Genomic DNA, 18,726 nt, shown 5'->3' with positions numbered 1-18,726 from the left:
GAGCAGAGTGTCTGTGGTCAGAACAAATATCAAACACTGACCCCAAAAATTCTTTCTTCAAAGAAGCCAGCGGAAATAATTTACAAAGGAAGTTACAGCCCAAGGTACTATTGCAAACAGTAGTGAAAAGGGCAGGCAATGAGTGACATTTAATAGCTCGATCTTTATTAGTACATACTCATGTCTTCACCTTCAGCAAGCAGAGTCAGTGCCATCTACATATCGCACATTGTTAATAAGTCTCCATTCTTAATAGTACATTCTTCATATATTCTAGTTTTTCAAATTATTTGTTAAACATATAAACATGGCAAAAGAAATTCTCTAACAGTGAAGAGTCCTTTCCTGCTTCCCCCCCACACACCCTTGTCCTGTTGAAGTGATGGTCTCATAGCTGATGTTGAGTTTCACAGTAGTACAACTAAGTGTTCTGGAATTCCCCACTGTCATGGATGGATGAATACTATCTCCAAAAACTCCAAAAATCTCTCACCTCCAAAACTGTGAAAGCAGACATGTTTGCCAAAGCTATCTTCCCACTGAATTCAGAAGAAGACATGGAGAGAGGGACATCATTGAGGATGTCAGGTCCTGGCTGAAAGTAGAGAATACCAGAAGGATATTTACTTATGTTTTATTGACTATGCAAAGACATTTGACTGTGTGGATAATAAGTTATAGGCCAAATTGAGAAGAATGGGAATCCCAGATGATTTAATTTGTCTCATGTGAAACCTATACATTAGTTCAACAGAACAAGGGACCATCACATGCTTTAAGATCAGGAAAAGTGTCGTAGCCTTTCTCCATACCTATTCAACCTGTGTGCTGAATGAAGATAGAAGCTGGACTGTGTACAGTGTAGTGTCAGGATTGAACAAAGACCCAACAACAACCAGCTTTATGCAGGTGGCACAACCTTGCTTACACAATGAAGACACATTTACTGAAGAACATCAAAGACTATGGCCCACAATTTGGATTACATCTCAACATCAAAAAACCCGTAATCCTCACAACTGGGTCCACAGGAAACATCATCATAAAGACTGAAATTGTCGAGGATTTCCCTTTAGTTGAATCCACCATCAACATCTATGGCAGGAGCACTCAAAGTCAATTCTGGCTCCACCAGAATTCTAAAAGCTGCATTCTCCTTCAAGCCCTGTCTTCAACCACTCCAGAGTCCTCAGGCGCATCTCCTGCAGGGCTACAAGTCGAAGGCCCAAATGTCCTAATCGTCCTTCTATTTGTGAGCTCTGCAGTTCTCACATTTCAGCAAGCATTATCATCAATCACCGGGAGGCTTGTGGGCCCCAGCACAGAGTGTCACACACTGGGGTGTGAGTCTACATTTCTAACAATCTCCCAGCTAGGGCAAAAGAGATTTCCAATTTCAACCTGTTTAATGCGTCTTTGGATCTAGTTAGGCCCTGATCTGACTCATTAGATCCAAGGCTGCAGAAATGGTCTAAATACATGCTCGGGTGACCTGACCCAAAAAAAAAAAAAGGTGTGCAGCAGGTGAAATAGCAAATACTGAGACATAAAGAAAAAATAGATTGCAGGAGGAAAAAAATGCTTCTTTTTCTGAGGTGGATGCCCCATAAATACAAGGACGGGCACTCTTTTCAAGAATGTTGACTATGCAGTGTTTTCCAATATTGATTCAAAAAGTAGGGATGACTGGGAAGGAAGGAAATAAATCAACTATCTTTTATTGGGCAAAGTCTGGAAAGGTCCTTCAAGTTACCTTTCGCCTCACTGGGCCCTTCTGCTCACTTTCTCCAGTGCCAGGGGGGGAAGATCTCGCACACCATGTTTCTTTCTGCACCTTCATTTCTGTAACCACTGCAGCCCGGGAGAAAGGGGTCACCCCCTGTTCTCCACACCACTTGTTAATGCTGCTGGACCTTACATGGCAGCACCATAAAGGTCCTGCAAGCCTCCGTCTCCATCAGACACCACCTCCCTGGCCTCAGCACATCCAGTCCGTGACACTCTTCAGACCTCTTGTCAAAGCCAAATTGCCACCAACCATCCAACCGAGCTGTCACACTGTCTGGGGGTGGGGCAAGCAGAAAGAATTACTGGGGCGTGAGGATGGGATAAGAACGCGGGTGAAACCTGCCCACCTGCGGGCTGCGCATCCCCAGGTCCAGAAGGGGAGCAGGTAAGGGGTCTCCCAGGTCACGTAAAACGAAGGGCTGATTCCCCTCATTGGATCAGCACAACAGAACGGCTCAACACCCACCGGCGACACGCCCTGCGCTCTTCTCCCAGATAACGTCAAATAACGACCACGTGGCCGCTCACACCGCACTGCGCTTGCGCGTAAACTGCACCGGCAGCAGGTGGCGCTGCAGGCACTGCGCATGCTCATCCTCCGGAGTTCCCCTCTCCCCGCAGGGTTGGCCCCGGTTACTGAGGCGGAATGTGACGCGCATGCGTGCCGACGTCGGCCGGCTTCCGGCGGGCTGCTTTCTCCGAGCGGAGTTGGGTGGCGGTGAAGCCGAGGTTTGAAGTCTTACAGGCCGGAAGTTGCGCTGCTTCCGTTCTTCATCTCTGCACGGACGGAAACTCGGGCGTCAGAAGAGAGGTTCCGGTCTCGTGGGGGCCGGAGGCGGCGGAATGGAGGCCGGGACTGGGGACCCGGGACTGACTCGCCGCCCGACTCTGACCTCTTCTTGGGATACGCCGTGCGGGACCCTGACCCAGAGCCTCTGTCTGAGCCGCGGTGGTCCTGGCGCCGGGGAACTCGACTGGGAGGAGCTGCTGACGCCGCCTGCTCCGGGGTGTGTGCGGCCGGGGCTGCGCTGGGTCCTGGGGGAAGCAGGTGGGGAGGTGGAAGGTCTGTGCCCGGGATCGGGGAGTGTACCTGGTGACAGGTGTGTGCGGGGAGCAGGGCCGAGAGGTTCAGGTGTCCCTGGGGCAGGACCGAGATGGCCGTGAGCTGTGGGGCGGGTCCAGCAGGATCGGACGCTGCTTCTCGTGCATGAATGGGGGAAGCAGAGGACCGCGATGGTGGCCTGAACACTCGGGTCCTCAGTCGTCCTTTGTATATTAATACTGTCTCATGAATGAAGGAGTCCCGCAGACCTGGTATTAACCAGTTGGGTTGATAACCAAAAGGTCAGTGGTTCGAATCCACTCTGGGAGAACAGAGGAGGTAGACTGTTCCTGTAATGACTCACAGCCTCCAAAATCCAGTGCAGCGTTGCCGTGACTTTGAGTCAGCTGGACTGTGATAGCGGCTTGGCTTGGGTTTGGTAGGTTAGTCCTAAGAATCCGGGCCCTTGTTGAGATCAGAAATAGGCTGTGTGCCCCAACCACTGATACAAAAGCAAGCACAGGGCCCCCTGATTGAACTGAGAAGCAGTTAGAAGGGAATCTTTGCTATCTGAAGCAGCAATTTCTTTAGTAGGGCATTTGTTGGGTTGTTGGCAAGGTGCTTGAACCTCATATCAAATGCAAATTAGTTCAGTAAAATGTCTCCCAGCGGCCTGACAAGGCACCCTGGTTCAGCAGTTGGGCTGTTCACCGAAAGTGGCTTGTGGTTCATATCCACCAGCCCCAGCACCATTAGCCTCCAGATGTGGATATCAGGAGAAAGGACACTTAAATTTACAGACACTTAAACCTGGAGAGGCAAGTCTATGCAGTGCTCTAGGGCCCCAGGCAAAGGCATTATTACTTATTTAACAGCCTAACAAGTGCGTCAAGAGCAGCGTTGCGAAGACTATACTATGAAATATTGTAATTTTTCTGCCTGCAGCCAAGATCTGGTGATTTTGGAGAGGAACACAAACAACCAGGATGAAAGCTCCTGCTTCCTTTACCTCACCTGTGACCCCCGTGGAGGTGAAGAAATTGTTGCTGTTGGCTTTCTGAGTTCAGCAAGAAATATGGAAGTGTACTTAGGAGAGGAGTACTGTGGGACCAGCAGGGGCAAGAACGTGTGTACCGTCCTGGACAGCAGGTGTGTGACTGGGACACACGGGAGTGTATTCTGTAGTATTTCTTTATTCTTTTGCATGGGGGTAGACTTTAGGGGAGAGAAGAATACCAAAGAAAAGAATACCAGCAGGAGTAGCACCTTAGAGGACAATGTGGGCCAACCTTCTCGTTTTTATAAATGTGCAAACTTACAGCTAATGGAAGGAGCTCTGCGGACACAGTGGCTAACATTAGCATCCAGCTACTAACCAAAAGGTCAGCAGTTTGAACCCCCCATCCACTCTGCAGGAGGAAGATGAAACCATCTGCTCCTATAAAGATTTGCAGTCTTAAACACAGTAAGGAGCGAATCTCTGCCCTAGAGGGTGGCTGTGAGTTGGAAGTGACTTGATGGCAATAGGTCAGGTCTAGTATAACCATGGAGGGGAGGTGACTTGGTAGGTCACAGCTAATTTAGTGGGAGTAGCTAGAAATAACTGCAGTCCTTTCTACTGCTTCAGGGTGCTCTTCATAACCTCAGTGGTCTATTACCAAGAGTTATTTGCCAGTCATCCTGGAAATTGAACATAGCTTTCTGTAGGAAGCCCATTATATATGGTCCATGAGACTGTTGATATCAGCCTAATGAATCCTAAATTCATCCTGTTACAATTTGATCATCTCTATGGTCTCTTGTAGGAAAGTTCTACCTTAAGTTCTCCATGTATAATTCAAACTACAAACTATTTTACATATTGTGCATGTTGGAAGTAGTGTTGTTGTTATATACCCTTAAGTTGGACGGACTCGTAGCTGACCCTCCAGTGGGTTTTTAAAGGCAGCAAATCACACAGGAAGAGATTTCCCATCTCTCCCACAGAGCAGCTGGTGGATTCAAACTGCATGCCTTTCAGTTGGCAGCACAGCTCCTTAACCATTAAGCCACTAGAAAATTTTACGGTATGATCTGAGCTGTGTGACTTTAAGAGGATTGTGTGATTCCATTCTGTCACAGATCATAAGTGATAGGTCACCTGTGGAGGCTCAATGCTTGTCATCAGTTAGACTAACTCAGGGTTTAAGTTTTTCCCTAAAAACCTTTCTCTTTAATTCAGCAAACTGGGCAGGGGGAGGGGTGGGCAGGGAGAAAAATGCAACAGTGAATGAGTGGAAATCCAAAATCTCTGTAAACTTTCATTAAAATTAATAAAATTTTTTTAAAAAGATAATATAGAAAAGTAAAATAATAATTTTTACTGTATTTTCAGCAAACGTGAGGTTATCTTGTACAAAAAATACTTAAGATTGGAGTCCTCCACACATGCTTGTAAAATAAAGGTGAGTCATCTCTACATCTTAACCAATTTGACACCTACAAATGTTTTTGTATAATACAGACTATTTTCTTTCAGTTGGTTTGGTAATGCAATTCATCCAACTTGGTGTCTAGTTTAACTTCAGAAATACTGCGCTTTAAAAATATTAAGATTAGGGAGTTCTGGTAGCCTAGTGGCAAGACGCTGCACTACAATCCCAGAGGTACGCGGTTCAAATCTACCAGATGCTGTGCTGGAGACAGAGGGGGCAATCTCCTCCTATACCAGTCAGATCTGATTTGACGGTACACGTAAAAATAATACAATAAAAATTAAAAATAAAAAAAAATTAAGATTGAAGTCTTTTCTTAAAATTTGACCATTTAATGATATGGAAATATCACAAACTTTTGTTAGTACAGAGGGACTGAGTTTGGAAGCCCTGGAACATGATGCAAGGGGAAAAAACCCCAAACCACATTATCTATCTTTATGTGAAGTGGTACCAGGAAAAGTATACGCAGCTTTGAACCCTTTATATCAAGAAATGTAGAACAAAGTTAGAGCTACAGTTAAAGCTTTGCACTCAACAAATACCATTGAGATGAACTCTAGAGATGTCACTTGTCTGGGAAAGCAGGAAGAGCTGGAAACCGGAAGCTCTCAGTGTAGCTCCCGCTCTGTTCTTGACTAGCCCAGTGGACGGGGTGAATCTCTTCACCTGTAGGACATAACTCATGGCAAAATTAGGTGGGGGCTGAGGAAAGAGGTGAGGTAGTTTAAAGAAATAATCCATTCATTCTACATGTATCTGAGTAACCACTATCTATGTAAGGATGACGAAAGGAAGAATTGATGCCTTTTAGCTGTGGAATACTAAATATCCCATAGACTGCCAAAAATGTCTTGGAGAAAGTGCAGCCAGACTGCTCCTTGGAGGCAAAGATGATAAAGCTTCATCTCACATACTTTGGGCATGTTGCTAGGAGAGGCTGGTCCTTGGAGAGCGACATCATGCTTGGAAAGGTAGAGGGGCAGGGGAAGAGAAGACCCTCAACCAGCTGGATTGACACAGTGACTGCTGCAGTGGGCTCTAGTGTGTCAGGGAGTGTGAAGATGGCTCAGGATAGAACAGCGTTCAGATCTGTCGTTCACAGAGTCACTGTGGGTCATGCTCACCTTGATGGCACCAACCTGAGGCAACAATATATAAATACCAAAAACTATACCAGGTATTAGTGAGTCGTCAGTGAGAAAATAAACTGGAATGTCTGCTCCTGTGTTGTTAATAATTTACTCAGAGGAGACAGATAATAACTTGAGCCAGAGAGAAAATGATTGTTTCATAGTGAATTCAAATGCACAGAGGTGGTGGGAGGACACTGACCTCCTTTATGTCACTCACAGAGTCTGGTTCTTCCTGAAGGTGACTGTTTTTGTAACCCTTCTGTGAGGATAAGGGGTTGTTTATCTTAGGATGTACCAGGCATACGTATGCTTGTTTTAAGGCAGTAGTAGGTGACAGTTAGGATAAGGCACTTGCTTCTGGGCACTGAGTCCGCAGTCAGTACTCGGGCGTTTTAACACTGAATCCTTATCACGACTGTGGGACTCGCTGCTGTTCTCTCCCCTCACTTTCCCTCCCTTCCCTTCTGGCTTGGCTTTGGTCACTTGCGCAGGGTCACCCGGGCTGTAAGGAGCAGAACCACGTTAGGAATCCAGGTGTGCTGCTTCTGCCGGCTCCTCCCTTTCCACTCTCTGTTCTGCTGTCCATACCACTCGGGCTCTGCTTCTTGGTTCAGAGACAGAGATGACCCACGGCAGCACAAAGAGCTAGAAAGTCTTAGGATAGAAGCTGGCAGATCTGGGCTCTAGACCTGAGTTCACTAGCTGAGGATTCCTGTGACAGGTTAGAAAATTTCTTCAGGTCATCATTTCCATGGAGAAGCCAACCATGTCTACTAGGTCGTTTTAGCCTTGGTTTTACACAGTTGACCCTGGGGCAGCTCAAGGCTTAGGACCACCAACCTCCCCTCCCTTTGCAGTTGAAAATCCACGTGCAACTTCGAGTGGATTCTACACCACCACGGATTGGAACCATGAAGTCTCAAGTGTTTTGAATATCTGCTTAAAAAGCCGAGTGATGCTAACCATCTCCATCTGAGCTAACCTCAGTAGCACCAAGAAACCCCATTAATGTCAGTAAATGTTTTAAATAGGCTTCTGGACAGCTTTGTGTTAAATAATACTAGAGCAAGTGTCAGTGTGTTATGGTCTCATATTGGTGTAGTTTACTTTTGTTGTGCTGTTAGGTGCCATCAAGTCAGGTATGAATCATAGCAACCCTGTGAACATTTCTGAACTCTGTCCTGAGCAGTCTATCATCTCTGTCACACTTGAGCCCGTTGCTGCCATCGCTGTGCCAGTCCACCTCATTGCGGGTTGTCCTCTCTTTCACTGACCCTCCGTCTTTCCAAGCATTGTGTCCCTTTGCAAGGAATAACCCCTCCTAACAACATTCCCAGAGTATGTAAGACAAAGCTTCTTATCCTTCTCCTGGCTTCTCAGGAGCACTCTGGCTGCACTCCCCAAGATGTTTTTATATGTTCTTTTGACTGTCCATGGGATATTCACTCTTCTCCAACACCAGAATTCTGAGGCTTCGATTCTTCTGTCCTCCTTATTCATTGTCCAGCTCTCAGATGCATAGCATGTGATTAAAAAGACCATGGCTTGAATTAGGTGCACATTAGTCTTCATACCGACATCATTGCTCTTCAGGACTTTAGAGAGGCCCCTGACTGCAGACTTTCCAAGGCAGTACCTCCTCTGATCTCCAGATTGATGGTAGCAAGGGTGTTGATTGTTGATCCAAGTAAGATGAAGTTGTTGACAACTTCAGTGTTTATTCCATCTTAGCATAATGTTGCCTGTGATCCAGTTGTGAGAATTTTTGTCTTGATACTGAAATGCACTCTACACTGAGGCTATAGTCCTTGATTTTCTGCAGCAAGCACTTGAGGTGCTCTTCACCGCAAGCAAGCTTGTGTCATGTGCATAACGCAGGTTGTTGATGAGCCCTCCTCCAACCCTGATGCCATGTGTTTTTCATTAAGTCCAGCTTCTCTAATTATTTGCTCAGCATACAAATTGAGTAAGTATGGAAAAAGCATACAGTCCCTATGCACACCTTTCTTGAATTTCAACCATGCAGTGTTTCCTTGCTCTTTGGACAGCAGCCTGCTGTTGGTCTACGTACAGATTTGGCGTGAACACAATCAGGTGTTCTGGGATTCCTAGTCTTCTCAGTGTCAGCTGTAGCTTGTTAGGATCCACACAGATGATGCCTTTGTATAGTCAATAAAGCACAAATTGATATTCTCCTAGTATTCTTTTCTTTCACCCTCTTTAAGTAAAACTTTATTTTAACCCACTTTATATTTTTTGTATGATCAGTTTGAAATGCCATTGCTTTATCTTAAACAGTTCCCCTGAGGTTCATAATAAATGACAGGTTCAGACCAGTGTAGGGAAAATTTATGATTAGGTATTATTGTCATGACAGGAGTCCAGAATGAAGGCAGCATGGTGAAGTGGACTGGGGGGAGGGATTGTATAACAATGAAAGAATTTTTCTTTTGCTTTTCAAAGAGAAGAGCAAATTGGGGGGAGTGCTGGGCAGGGAGAAAAGTGCAACAATGAATGTGAATGGAAACCCAAAGTCTATAAACTTTAATTAAAATTAATTTTTAAAAAAATTGTTGTTTAACTTATGCTAAATGGGTGCCTTTTTTTATTTTTATTTTTAGTTTTATTATTTTTGTGTGTGTGTGTGTACCGTCAAATCGGATCTGACTGGTCCAGCAGGAGATTGCCCCTCCTTCCCCAGCAGAACATCTGATGGATTCGAAATGCGTACCTCTGGGATTGCAGTGCAACTTCTTGCCAGTAGGCCACCTACTGAGCTCCCTCTTGCTATATAGGCACTTTTAAACAACATGTTTAAAAGTATATATTTAACTTTTTAAGTATGTGTTTACTATAGTGAGCATATAGTAACTATATGTTTAACTTATGTTATTATAAGTACTTTAAAAATAATGGAACCAAAATTTAAGCCCACACTTAATATTTTTTAAATGAATTTATGAATGTAGTAAACAATCTTAAAAAAAGAGAGATTAAGGTTTATCCTGGTTTTCTTGAATATGTCCCGCCTACGTAGTTACTAGAAAGAAGTGAGCGATGGTTGAGTATCATTCTTTTCCGTAACTTCTTTTGCACCAGTTGCTCTCCTTTGGAGAGAAGCACTGTGTCCTCGTCGGTAAAGTTGTGCTGCACATGCGACCAGTCTCGGGAAGCTCTTCCACAAGCTGCCCTGCCCTCGGATCACGGATTGACCTGAACAGGGTTCAGACCATGGTGGAGTCCGTGGGGTCGAAGTTATCGCCCGGAGCTCAGCAGTTGATGAACATGCTTAGGTTTCAGCAGCAGGTAAGTAGAAATGGATTTGTTATAAAACAGTACACAAATTCAAGAACGTTCCATGGTGACCTAGAAGTCGATCTTTGCATTTGTATTGTGATTTTGCCTGTTAGGGTTGGTTTTCTAAAGAGAGCTTTCTGCAGGGCTCCTCATACACAGAATGGCTTGAGTGACGTTCCTCACCTGTGCTCCATGAACTCATTCACTCAGCATGAATTTATTAAGCACCCGAGTGAACAAGGCACTGAGCTCGGCACTGGGAGGGTGCAAAGATGATTGGTCACTAGCCTGTCTGTGAAGATCTTCATAGTCCGACTCGTTCAGTTAGTGTATATGAAGGAAGAATGATTAGAAAAGACTTTCTGAAGGAACTGGCGTCTTATCTCGAGCTTTGAAAAGGAAGGATCGGATTTGGCAAAAACAGCTCCAGAAAAAGAGTAGTCTTCAGTGCTAGAAGGTATAGGGTATACCTAGGAAAGGTAGATTGCTTTTCCCTAGATTGAAGACTTAATGGGGCAGTTAGGAATAAATCACAGAGCTTTGAATGTTTTGACTGGTGTTTTTGAGCTCCGCTTAAGAACGTTTAATCTCTTGTTATGCGGGAAGGGAACTCTGGGGGCGGAGTCAGGAAAGAGTTGTGCTGCCAACCCCAAGCTGGAGCCTCTCTGGGGGCTCAAATTGACCACAGCAGCTCCAAGCAAGTGAGCGGGACAGGGCTCCTCCCATCCTATTTACAGGCTCTCCATACCCCCTGGAGGGTCGGCTGGGAATTGGTTCAGCGTCCCATTGAGTTTGAGGATTATGCATGTTATGAGTCCGAAGGAAAAATTAACCAGAAAATGGGGAGATCATAAAGAGACCAGCTGCACAGACATTTTCTAGCCCAGATAGAACAGAATGGGCATCTGAATTTAGAAACAGTAATACACTGGTCTGAGAGGTCAACTGGACCTGTCAGCCCACTTACTATTGGCATTGCAGGAAAAATAGGAGTTAAACGTGAAATGGGGGTTTTTCAGATAGTAACGTCAGTATATAAAGAGTAATATAAAGGGAAAACAAGAGTTGAAGGCTTTTAGAAAGCAAGGAGGTTAGTTGGGGGCCTGTTCACCTTTTGGAGTGAAACATTACCTGGAAAGATCTTTTCCTCATTTGGAAACACAGGCCTGAGGAAGGTGGAGTGGGACTTCAGGTTTCCTGGGAAGGAAATGTGAGAGGTGTTCCCATAGCTGATGAGTAGAAAAGCAGAAAGGGAGAGACGAACTGGGAAGCAGCCTCGCTGGACAGTGGTTGTGTTTGGTGAGGATAGAGGGAGAGAAAAATTATTCACAAGAGGAGAGGAGAGGACAGCATTTGATAGAAGAACAGAAAAGGGGTGGTTGGGGAGCCAGAAGTGGTGTTCTGGTCATGAGAGAAGGATTTTACGTTAAATAGCAGGGGTTTGTTAGCTGTGTGTGTACATCTACTTCACATCAATAAAACTAACTTTGGAACAAAGGTAGTACGAGAAAGTCCCTGGAACTTCTGTGTGGTTTACAGGCAGTGCTAGTACTGTTAGATTGAGGAAGGGGCAGAGGAACAGGAGAGTTGATGATCATGAAACTAGGAAAAGGTGCAGGTAAAAATGGAGGTGCGTGTTCCCTCCTGCCCCTCATTCTCTCAGCACACACCTCAGGGGGCATCTGTCTGGGCTTCCGGCTCCATTAACCCATTCCCCGCAGGGCAGTCAGAATGCTCCCACAGGGTGATTCAGACCCGGCCTTCCCCTGTGCCAGTCCCCTGACCGACTGACTGCTTCCTGTGGAGCGTAGCCTGACTGCATGGTGTCCATCGCGTCCTCTCTGACCTGTGTCTCGCTTGCTTCCTTGGTCTTACCTGCCACATCTCCGTGGGCACCTTGCTCCGGACATTCGGATGTGCGTATCCTTCAAATGCCCAAATGTGTTCCTGCCCCAGGACCTTTGGATCTTTTTTAAATTTCTATTCCAGCTTCAGTGAGACATCGTCTTAATAAAGCTGTTTACGATGACATCTTCCTTCCAGACTCTACCGTGGTGTCGTCAGACCTTTAAACACTTTGGTTTTGTCACACCAGCTTTTGAGCAGCAGTTAGTAAAAGATGTGATCTCCTGACCAGAACCTAGCGCACAGTTCTGTTTGGGATGTAAAATGGAGCCGTACACCTTCAGAGGCAGCTACATTGTAAATAGTTTTGCCTTGTTGACAAATTGAAGAACATACAAGGCGATGCTTTGCATAGGAGACAGAGTTACTCCCTGTGAAAGGTGAGCCAGTCTTCACAGGAAAGGACAGTGTATAGGCCTTTAACTTAAGGCCACAAATGTAACTGGATTCTATAAATTCTTATAACACCCAGGAGGTAGCTTATTTTAGTTATTACGATTTTGAGTATAATCATAGAGTAAGTAGCATAATTATGTGGAGTAGCTTCCATAAAGAACTAGTTGCAAAAATACATTTAAGTAAAAATGAGTAGCTTATCATATGTTGAACAATTGAGGAATGGTTTCGTTTAATCCTAAGATAGTTATTGGTTATTATGACTCATGTAGGAGTGAGATCCTGTTGGGGGAAGTGTGCTGAGAAAGATGGGGTGTCCTGTCTGGAGACAGCCACAGCCTTGGCAGCATGATGGGGGCGGGATAGGGAGGTGCAGGGGGCAGTTCCTGTGACTCTGAGCCCACCCTCCCACAGTGCCTTGAGCTCAGCTAGTGAAGATATTAAAGTTTGCCAGTGCCGTTTTGTAAGCATGCTACTAGTTAATATTTTCTTTAGGGAAAACTGTAGTAAAAAAGCTCTGGCTCTAGAGTTTGGTAGCTTGGGTTCCCGTCACGTTTCACCCAGCCCCGAGCGGTGTTACCTGCACCAGGTCTCTTTAGCCTCGTTCTCCTCCACTTGACGTTGTGATGGCAGCCTGCCTCCTGAGGGTGTTAGGAGGACCAGTGAGATAACCCCCAGTGCCTGGCCCTAGTCAATACGCCAGAAGTTGGCCATCATTACTAATTACTGCTTTATGAGCTCTGACACTGCCCTCTTTGCCTTGTTTAGACTTACCTTCCCTTTGGAGAGCAGCTTCAGTCCGTCTTGGGCAGTCTTGGATACAAGCATATGATTGGACTACAACCGCCGCCTCCTGTAGGGGCCTTGAACAAGTCGTCCTCCACTCCTTTTCCTTTCAGAATTGGACGGGCATCTGGCAAAATGACTGAAGACTTAACAGGCTACACTGATAAAACCACACAGCCAGCTGGTGGAGGACATACCGCGCCCCTCAGTGAAGGTGAAAGGGGGCCGCAAAGCCGTGTTCTTCTTGAAGATGACCTCACACATATAGTGTCCTCTTTCTTCCCAAAGAAAGCGAGTGACCGTTCGGAGATCCCTAACTCTGAGCTGCTTCCTGTTCTCCAGAACTTATGCGGTCAAGTTAACAGTCTCCGCGTGGGCAACAAGGCCGAGTGGCAGGAGAAGATTCCCAAGCCTGCTGCAGGCATTGCTGGCGTCCCGTGAGTATTTGTTTTAAGACAGTCGTGGTTTAGATTTGGAAGGGAGGAGAAAAAGCTTAAGGAAAACAGATCTGTCTTCGTGAATACTGCCTGAAAATCTCTTTGCAGATGTACTTGCAGGAGCATTTGCGTTTTATCATGAATGCATTTATCAAACAGAAACTCATTGCTGCCTAGTCAGAACTGATTCACAGCTGACTTTCCAAGTTTTCAGAGGCTTTAAGTTGCAAAGGAGGCAACTGCCCATCTTTCTCCCTCAGAGCAGTTGGTAGGTTCAAACGTCACACCTTTGGGTTAGCAGCACAACTCCTTACCCACTAGGTCACCAGTACTCTCTAACACACTGGGAAGGAATAAATGTCTTCCAAGTGAAGTGGAGCGTTTTGAAAGGAACTCAGTGCCTCTGACTGGAAGAATTGAACCCGTCTCTCACATATTTTGAAGCATTACAAACATTGCCTAATGAGTATCCACCAACTCGGTTTCAAAAATAAATGAAGCAAAAACTGGTAAGATGTAAAATGAGAAATAGAAGCTTAAATGAATTCTTTTGAAGACGGCAGCACACCATGCTTAGCTAGACCCAAACAGTATTGTCAACCGGCTCTGACTGGCTTTGTGGAACACTGCCACGGTTTAACCTTTAGTGCTTAGGACAGGTATAAGTAGAAATCATCTCGATGGCACCTAACAACAGACGATTTCACACATTTAAAAAAGGGTATGGTGTGATGGTGGACTGTCATTTAAAGAAGAGGCGACCCCAGTTTTGCACAGTCACTTCCAAAAGTGGATCTGTTTTTACCAGGTCAGGATTCCCAATACCAAAGCCAGACAGAGACAGTATGAAAAGAGTAGGCCAGTGACTCATGAACTAAATGGAAGAGCACTGGGCACAGTGTGTCCTTCAGTGAGAATCTTCACCGCTGGTCCAGGAGGATGTATTCTGGGTATGTGAGACTGGCTCCATTTTCAAAAATTAATATAATCCACCGTATCAGCAAGTTGATTCACAGTAAAACATTTCGTCTATGATGAAGAAGCTCTCAGAAAACAGATCACACACTTAGCATATAAGCCAGCAATCATCTCCCTAGCCGTTCATCCCAGAGACATGAAAATTCATGTCCACACCACATCTGTGTATGCATGTTCTTAGACAAACTTGGGAAAATCTAGGAAACATGACAGTATGCTACCAAATGTTTATTAGATTCTAGACAGATGTCACTCTACCTTGAAAGTAGCACAGGGCCCGCAAGACAAGGAACAGGTCTTACATCTTAATACTGCTACAAAACGGGACCTCGTGGTGCGGTGGTTAGAACACTCGGCAGCTAAACACAATTGTTGCTGTTTGCACCCCCTGCCAGCTCTGTGGGGGCAAGATGGGGTGCCCTGCTGCCATGGCGATCACGTCCTTGGAAACCCAGCAGGGCACTCTGATTCCCAAGAAGCACATCATGAATTGGAATTGACTGGAGGGCAGCTGTCGGTGGTTTCTCTCATTATCACAGAATTAATGGAACCCCTGAGAAGAGCCCAAGGTTCTGCTGATCAAACTCTGGAAATTCCTCTTCTAAAAAGTGCGGTGAACTTCATTTGGGAAATCACTGCTTCCTTTTCTTACTTAATACTTACTTTGCTCAGTCCCGCTAAATTCTTAGATGTCTTCATAGTGTTGCGGATAAGTACCATCGAGTCAGAACTGACTGCCCAGCGGCTTTTCAGAGGCAGTACATTGCACATGAAAAGACTGCCCATCTGTCTCCCATGGACCAGCTGGCTTTGAGCTGGCCAGGCAGCTCCCACAAGGCCGTAAGAGCCCCCTGTTGTCATTGTAAAATTGTTAAAAAAGAAATTCCAGTATTTCACTCAGTTTGAATGAAAGAAGGCAAAACTATTTAAACTGCAGGTTACTTGAGAGGACGTAAAAGAAAAAATGAACATGATCGATTCTGATACGAAAATTTAAAAAAGTAAATCTAAAATTTGAAATTTAAAAAATTTTCTTGCTCCATCCCCTTTCTAAAAAGACTTGTTCCTTAAGGTAGAGATTCTACGAACTTTGGTTTTTGTAATTATAGACTTAGGTGTTTATAAATTAAAGAAATAAGAATGTGTTGGGGAACTTGGGGCAGTAGCCGACTGGTGTGTATGTTTATCAGAACCTGAAAATACACTCTGACAAAACAGGATCGTCAACAGGGGTCAGGGTTGTGGACAGCACGTTGTTTATATACGCGAGTGTTAGGATAACAGCTGTAATTCTTTCTTTTCAGAGAGAAAGAACAACCTGTTTGCTCTTACTTGGAAAAGATCCTTTCTAAAAATATGGAACTGATGGAAAAGAACCTCATGGACCATATTGATCAGCGAATATGTAAACTCCAGGAGCACATAGATAGTAAGATTGCTTTATTAATAGACTTGCTACAGAATTCCAGCTCCCTGGCCCCTGGGATGCCTCTCAAACAGTATGATTCTGGGGAAAGACTTTCAAACGGAGAGCGATAAGTGCCCACCAGATGGAGAATGCTTCGGCTATTTATTACATCGTATGTGCACGAAAGCCTCGCCATGAGGGAGTAAGAAAGGCAAGGATTCCGTATCCTTTACCGTTCGCCTTCAGACGTAAACGGACCTCGGTGTCCTCCTTCCTGTTCCAGTTGTCGTAAACCCAGTATTGTGCACGAGAGCCAACCTGTAAGGCTTAAATTATTTTTACTAGTAATATTTTTCATTCTTACAAGAAGTTTATATTTACTTGCTTGAAGGTTTTAAGAGTTTCAGTTGCCATTCATTGCTTTCTACGTATGTGTGTGATTGGAGTGCATTTATTTATTTATACGAAGACTTCCATAGTTTCGTGTGTCTGTAAAAGGATGCCTATGGTATTGGATATTTTTCCTTTTTCAACTTGATTGATTCTTAGAAATCTGGTTCCTTAAGACATGGAATCTTCAATTTAGGTTCCACTTACACTCTTATTTTTTTTTCTCAGAGAAGTAATTGAATGCAATGTGTGGTGGCAGGTATAAAACTAGCTCATATTGGTGCTGCTAACATAATTTGTCCCCGTCACATTGTAGACACAACACTGAAACCAAGCTGGCCTCTTCCTTGTGAGACTCTTTACCGAGGGTTTGGGGTTTGGTGTAAACCAGGAGAAACAGTCTTGTCTGTCTCAGTGACGTCAAAGAACAAGCAAGTCTCCCCTTTGCTGTGTTGGAACAGGTCACTTTCTAGGCCTGTGCATCAGAGATCGCGGCTCTCTCAGGCTGACACATTTCAGAAATTATAACTACTGTTATGTTTTTAAAGGTAATATATGTACATCTAAGAAATAAATGCATGTGTCTTGAAAATTCTTTGTCCTACGTTACAGATTCTTTTGCACCTAATGTTTGCTTTAGAAGGCGTGTTTTATGAATCGTAGTGTTTAAACTTAATGTTTTCATGCATTTAGGTCTTTAAAGGAGAGTTGGCTTCTGTTCGTTCATTTCAACACCTTCCAGAGGTGTTCCCGATTCACTCTATCTGGGCTGGAAATGCAGATTCTCAGCAGGGCGTCAAACCAGTGAGCCACCAATGACTGGTGGCTTCTCATGCTCAGAGTGCGTGGGAAGAGGATTCATGATTTCTGTGTAAAACTCGTCAAGGAGCAGAGAATATTTTGGGTATTAAGAAAGATGGTTTTTAAAAAGTTTTAAGCTTGTATCAAAAGTAAAAAAATAAATGCTACTTTGTAATGGGAACTGATTACTTATAATTGACTACTCTCCCAAAGGAACACTTTACCTTTTTCTTTTTGATCTTTAGTTAATGGCTAGTGCCCTGACAGGAGTTTCCATTTTTATTCATAAGCAACTTAATATATTCAGTAACTTTTACTCATGTATCGTATGTTCAGCACTATATATGTTTTAGACAAAAATCAAGAAAGTCAAGTCAGGCAAAGAAAAAGTTTAAACTTCAATCTCCTGACAATTATTGCTTATAAGTTGATCCATAACCTTGAGGCCCTTTGTCTTGCTTCCGTACTTCGTTCTGATTGCAGATTGCTATCACGCGTACAGTTTATTCTTCATGGATTCAGTATGGGCAGCTTTGACTACTCCTAAAATTTCCTTGTCATCCTGAAACCAGTACGAGTGACACTCAGACTCGTGTGAAGGGAGAAGACGGCCACCTTCCACAGATCCACTACTGAGGCCAGAGACGCATGACTTGGGGCTACAGAAGAACTCCCAGCTGACAGGTCACCAGAGCGCCCCCAGAGTTACCCAGCACCGCTGTGTCAAAAACACCACATGCGGATGGATGGCTTTAACAGAAATGTGTTGTCTGACCGTCCAGGAGATTTAGAAGTCCAAATTCAGGAAGCCGGTTCCCAGAAACGTTCTCTGTCAGCTCTGGAGGAAGGGCCTGCCTCCTTCCTGCACCTGTGGGCCCACCATTCCTTGGCAAGCTGCAGGTGTCTTGGCCTTTCTGTGTCAAGGAGAATCGCAGGCAGGAACCTGGGGCCAAAGGAACGCCCCACTCCCAGCCACTGCCTTCCTGGTGGTGGCAGCATCTCCCACCCCCTTCTGCTTTCTTCTCTCCTGGAAGATGAAAGGTACTGGAGGCCACGCTCCAGAGAAATTCTCCTTACAACAAATCATCAGTTCGATCCACCAGATGCTCTGCCGAGGAAGGAGGGACAATCTCCTCCTGTACCAGTCAGATCTGATTTGACGGTACACTCACACAAAAATAATAAAAAATTTAAAAACAAAATCATCAGTTCGGGGCTGGGATGGGACTGAATCAGATTGGGGCTAGTCTGGGACTCGGGGTGTTGCATCCCATCCTTGATCTTCCCACTGACTGGCTCATAACATAACTGCCACCCGTTACATCCAAAACCGTGAGAGTTATGGTCCCCCCAGAGAGGAGATCCCTGGGAGACACAGTTCAAGACAGAAGCAGAACCTAAAACACCGCTTATTAGAATTAAGTGATTCAAAATAGTATTCTGTTTCCATGGGGTCTAAAATATAAACACAGAACGGAATTCAGAACTCAGATCACTGCTGTGCAGAGCGTGGACGTCACACAGCATCCTGACGGATAAGGCAGGAGCTGGCCGGGTTGCCTGTTTTCCCAGCTCTGGCAGGAGAGACCTTAGGTCTTAATGGTTCCTTAACGATGTAGATAAAACGTCCTCTTCCAGAGTACAAGTGTGAGACGGAAGAGTGCCTTGCTCCCCACACTTCATCTCCGTGTTAGTTTCTTCCCGCAGCTGCCCTTGGACCCCTGGACGGTGGTAAGTGGTGGCTTCAGCGGTCAGATTCCTCATAGTCTGCTTTCTCCCAGGTTCAGTGTGTTAAACAAACTGACTACTCCAGAGAAATCCGATTTCCAAGAAGAATTTTGGATTGAGGGAAAATGGCAGAGGAAGGCCAGTGGTCTGTCATCAAGAC

At 44.9% G+C, this 18,726-nt stretch overlaps 1 protein-coding gene across 1 annotated transcript; it reads left to right on the top strand.

The window, feature by feature from the left end:
- Positions 1-2,631: 2,631 nt before the first annotated feature.
- LOC102844383 (chromosome unknown open reading frame, human C10orf88) lies at positions 2,632-15,778 on the top strand. The gene is made up of 6 exons (XM_006879882.1): positions 2,632-2,795; positions 3,776-3,979; positions 5,205-5,274; positions 9,540-9,746; positions 12,807-13,261; positions 15,544-15,778. Exons 1-6 carry the CDS (start codon positions 2,632-2,634, stop codon positions 15,776-15,778), a joined length of 1,335 nt encoding a protein of 444 aa, XP_006879944.1.
- The last annotated feature ends 2,948 nt before the right edge of the window (positions 15,779-18,726 follow it).

The sequence above is a fragment of the Elephantulus edwardii genome, unplaced genomic scaffold (assembly GCF_000299155.1).
Source record: "Elephantulus edwardii isolate Elephantulus edwardi_28Jun2011 unplaced genomic scaffold, EleEdw1.0 scaffold00006, whole genome shotgun sequence".
Taxonomy (NCBI): Eukaryota; Metazoa; Chordata; class Mammalia; order Macroscelidea; family Macroscelididae; genus Elephantulus; species Elephantulus edwardii.
Note: the sequence above shows the minus strand (reverse complement) of the source record. Positions and strands in the feature narration are given on the sequence as shown.

Coding starts and splice junctions, on each gene's coding strand:
- LOC102844383 (XM_006879882.1), top strand. CDS start 2,632: ATGGAGGCCGGGACTGGGGACCCGGGACTGACTCGCCGCCCGACTCTG. Junction 2,796..3,775: donor CTGACGCCGCCTGCTCCGGG/GTGTGTGCGGCC, acceptor TTCTGCCTGCAG/CCAAGATCTGGTGATTTTGG. Junction 5,275..9,539: donor CACATGCTTGTAAAATAAAG/GTGAGTCATCTC, acceptor CTTTTGCACCAG/TTGCTCTCCTTTGGAGAGAA.